The sequence below is a fragment of the Etheostoma spectabile genome, chromosome 15 (assembly GCF_008692095.1).
Source record: "Etheostoma spectabile isolate EspeVRDwgs_2016 chromosome 15, UIUC_Espe_1.0, whole genome shotgun sequence".
NCBI classification, from domain to species: domain Eukaryota; kingdom Metazoa; phylum Chordata; class Actinopteri; order Perciformes; family Percidae; genus Etheostoma; species Etheostoma spectabile.
In genome coordinates this window covers 20,634,830-20,639,314 of record NC_045747.1, presented here as the reverse complement: position 1 = coordinate 20,639,314, position 4,485 = coordinate 20,634,830, and the positions used below count along the sequence as shown (strand labels likewise).

General features: G+C 36.8%; 1 protein-coding gene across 1 annotated transcript in view; it reads right to left on the bottom strand.

Annotated features, from left to right (window-relative positions):
• The window catches only part of LOC116703247 (transmembrane protease serine 9-like), a gene marked incomplete in the record, with an annotated part of 81,409 nt that extends 80,310 nt beyond the window's left edge, over window positions 1-1,099 (bottom strand). The window contains 1 exon segment of the mRNA XM_032537883.1: window positions 975-1,099. Coding sequence (XP_032393774.1) covers window positions 975-1,029 — 55 coding nt within the window.
• Between the last annotated feature and the right edge of the window lie 3,386 nt (window positions 1,100-4,485).

The window sequence follows — 4,485 nt, the reverse complement described above, 5'->3', positions numbered from 1 at the left end:
GTGTGTCAGAAATGTGCTGGATGAAGAAATAGTAACAATTTATAATAAGGTACACAAACAAACAAGTAGTTAATGATTAGTTACTGTTTTTGAAAGAGTAATGAATGATTAGTAACACTTTTTCAGAAGGGTAGTTCTCTCGTTAGTACTCTACAGTAACTACCCTTTTAAAAAACAGTAACTACCCTTCTAAAAAACAGTAACTACCCTTCTGATCGTCAGACACCGCCTACCAAGAGCCTGGGTCTGTCCGAGGTTTCTGCCTAAAAGGAAGTTTTTCCTCGCCACGGTCGCACTGTTGCTTGCTCTGGAGGAAACTACTAGAACTGTTGGGTCCTTGTAAATCATGGAGTGTGTTCTAGACCTACTAGACTTACTATCTGTAAAGTGTCTCAAGAAAACTCTTGTTATGAATTGATATTTTAAATAAAATTGAATTGAATTGAATTCTGAAAAACAATAACTACGTAGTTACCATGTTTCAGAAGGGTAGTTACTCTACTCTACAGTAACTACCATTCTGAAAAACAGTAACTACTCATTTGTTATCCTTCTGCAAAACAGCAACTACTACAGAAATTTGATCACTTTCATACATTTTACATATTTTGCACTTCTCATAATCTACCGTGTTTCTACTGGGTCCTATTTAGTTGTATGATAAAACACCTTGTGCTTGCCTGTGTTTCAGAAATGTGCTGTATGAACAACTAGCCATGCCTTTTATACATTCATACTTTGAGTATTTAATGTGCGCTCAGTATGACAGGATCACAGAGTTGGTGTTTTTTTATCCTCAAGTACTTTTTATTTACTTCAAAAGTAATATTTTGAATACAGGACTTGCACTTTATTTTACTTCACTACTTACTAATTTAAATGATTACAATATTTGACTTCCTCCTCAGTGTGCTTCCACTCAGTAGATCTCAAACATGATTGGTTCAGGTGTGTGCAGTGAGGAGAGTCCTTACCCTGTGTCAGGAGAGTCAGCAGAGCCACCGCACCGATCACCTTGTACAGAGCCATGACTGTAAGTACATGCCATCAGATCTACTCCGGCATTAAATAATCTTCTTGTCCCTCCCCCTTTCTCTCTCTCTCTGTCTCTATACCTCCCATACAGTAACACAAACATTGTCACCTGTCGTCAAACGTCTCACTGCCAACCTCCTGTTTAACCGGATGTCAAACAACGAATTGTTACAAATGAAACCTTCTGACTTTTGAGCTCTTAAAATATACAGTGTGGTCAAAGAGACATTTCTCCTCTCATCTTCTCCCATTTCATTTCATATTTATATATTTCACATTTTACAAAAAGAATGAAAGATTGGAGAAAGTGCAGAAAGTGAAAACAGATTTGTCTATCAGATCATAGTTTCTTCTTCTTCTCTTCCATTAATCATTGGACAACCCCTCAGATTTGTCTGGTGTCCCTTTGGAGTGGCCCGTGCCTTAGTTTGGGAACCACATGACCAAACTATCCAACTGTAGATTAAGTTGTATTAGTAGAGCCACCTGGAGCAGCTAGAGCAGTAACATGCTGCTCTCACATTGATGCTTCAGTACTGATATCTAATAATGTCACATAGAATTAGATATCAGTCACAGACAGAGGCACTACATGTACTACATGTACTTTTACTGCATGGCGCCGAGAAAACCTTTACTGCTGGTACTTTAAATTGATTTTACTGACTTGTACTAACTTGTACTGAGATGTCAGTGTTTTTGCCTTCATAGATCTTATGACAAGTCATTAGTTTATTTACACTGTATCTGTCACTCAAATCTGATTAAACCACAGGCAATCACTCCTCATGAAGTAAATCAGCTTTCAGTTTGACTCTTAATAAATAATACTTCAGGGTATTTTTTTTATATTAAAGATAATTACTAGATTTAAAATAAAATGTTCAGGGTCTTTAAAGGTTGTGGTGAAATGTAAAATAAAACTTGGAGAAAAGCTCAAACCTAAATAAAATTACAGACAGAAACAGACTTTCAACCCTGCACACAGACGTTATTGCTGTTTTCTGTTCCTGGAGGTGACGCAGCTTATTCACTATTGACTTCTATCTATCAACACTGACTTTCTGCAAACTGGTCACACTGCACCAGGTTTTAGAGAGGAAATGAGGCCTATCCAGATTCAGGAACAGGTAATGATTGTTGGGGAACAAAAGGGAATCAGCAGAAACTGTCAACATCATAAAGGTCAAACGTCATGGTTTAACTGAGATCTCTGTGCGTGTGTCTTAAGACAGCATTTTTAAAAGCCTTTTTTTTTTAACGCTCTGACAAAACCCACAACTGTCCAAAATTATTGAATATGTCAGGCTGAGTCACAGGGACAGAACAGGAAGCATCAAATGTGAAAAGCTCTCTTCACGTACTCAATTTTTTAACGGGGCTGCTTGCAGTGATTCCCAACTAAGCGTACTTGAGTGTAGCATAACTAACAAAAATAACAGTCATGATGATGAATATATCCACAAACAGCTGTAACACATAAACACTTATCGCAGTTGAGTCAAGTAACAGATAACTGCATCAAATAGTTTAAGTCATTATATAGTAGAAATAACTAGCTAAGAGAAGGCCTACTGGTTAAAGTTGAAATAGTGAGCTATTGGACCAATGGCGAAATATGCTTACATTGTAAATAATGGATTCACGACTGAAAAAGTTAGCTTAAAGTAAGAATGCACAGTTGAAATAGTATTTCAAAAAAAGTAAAGTGTTGAAATAGCTAAAACAGTGAAATGGATGTAAAAACATCCAGCATCTGGTACTATAAATGTCTTTATATATTTAAAAGGATCACCAACCTAAATATCTGCAAAACTGCAACATTTATGTATTATCCAGTTTGAATCAAATCAAACGGGGTGATTGTCTACAACCTGCTGTCCCTTTAGGAGCCTCAACCCATTTTTTACACGTTGATGCCTAATAAACAATTGCTGACAAGCACTAGCTTTGTGAGTGTCACTTTGTCTGTATCTACACTTGAAACCCTTTGAATGCACACAGGAGATTTCCATGTGTGACTTAAAAAGCCAACTGCTGCACCAGTGATTCGGGATGAATACATGTTCATTTTTTATTATTATTATTCTTTTTTTTGTGTTTTATACTTGTTACTCAAATCTGATCTTTTTTCATTTGAAATCAAAGTCCTATTAAATAAATCTACTTTGATTCAATAACAATAATACTGAGCTTAAAAAGAAAGTTGGCTTCATACACGGGTAGGTATGCAGAAGTAAAGACTATGATTTTAAGCTAGATAAACCCTTCGAAAAGATGCATGATAAATGATCAGAGATAGCAAAAGTACTCACTTCCCGTACTCAAGTAGAAGTACAGATACTTGAGTTAAAAAATACTCTAGTAAAAGTAGAAGTACTGATTTAACTTCTTTACTCAAGTAAAAGTAACAGACTACAGGCTTGGAAATGTACTTAAAGTATAAAAGTAAAAGTGGCCTGGCAAATGACAAAGCTCCCTGGACCACACAGATGTTTCTAGAGTGCAAGCTGTGAAATGTCAGTGGACATGGACAAAAGGCTCTTTATATGTTGTTGGCTACATTTTAAATGAATGTCTGCCAATAGGGCTAAAACATCCCATATATGATTATTGTGACAGAGACTGGGACTCCAGGATAAAGATTCTGACTGAACAGCAAAATGTGAATTCATTATGATTCTGTGAGAATTCACAGATCCAGTTTCTCTTTTTTAATCTTCCCCTTGACATTTAAAAGAATCTACATGTGTGTTTGTGTGTGTGCTCAAATATGGCTTCAGGAAATAAAACAAAGGATTAAATATGATTCACTAAACAGACATTAATTAAGAAGTTCCCCATACTTTTAGGCCATGAGTCATTCTCGATGCCTACTATCTCAAACATCTCTCCTAGATAAGGCCGAGGATGATTGGGAATGTCTTGCTGCTTGTGTGCCAAATCTCTGTGATCTCCGTTTTTCTTTATTTTCAGTCACGTCGCCATCCACACTATGTGCTAACGTTAGCGCCATCAAGCCGCAGTGATTTGCCGCAAGAATGCAGATTCCATAGAATCTGTCGAGTCGGCTTAGCAGTGCTTTAAGTGTAATGTACAGTACAGTCCCATCCAATGATTGAACATGGTATTGATGACGCAAACAATAATTACGGTAACTCCAGTGAATTGATTGTAAACTTGTTAGTGAGGACTAGATTAGGACTGTATTTAAAGCTGATTCTGGTTTCCAACTTGGCCCCAGGTGTGTCTGTTAAAACAACTTCTCTCTTTTGATGCAACATGCAACCTATCTAACAGGTGAAGAACTGAAAAAACAGAATCACTAGCTATCTTCCTGTAAATGTGCCAGAACAATAGACCAATACAACAACAGGCTTAAATGAACTGACCACATATTGTAAGTTAAACGACTTTCAGTTCTCAAAGACGCACACACACAATCTCAAC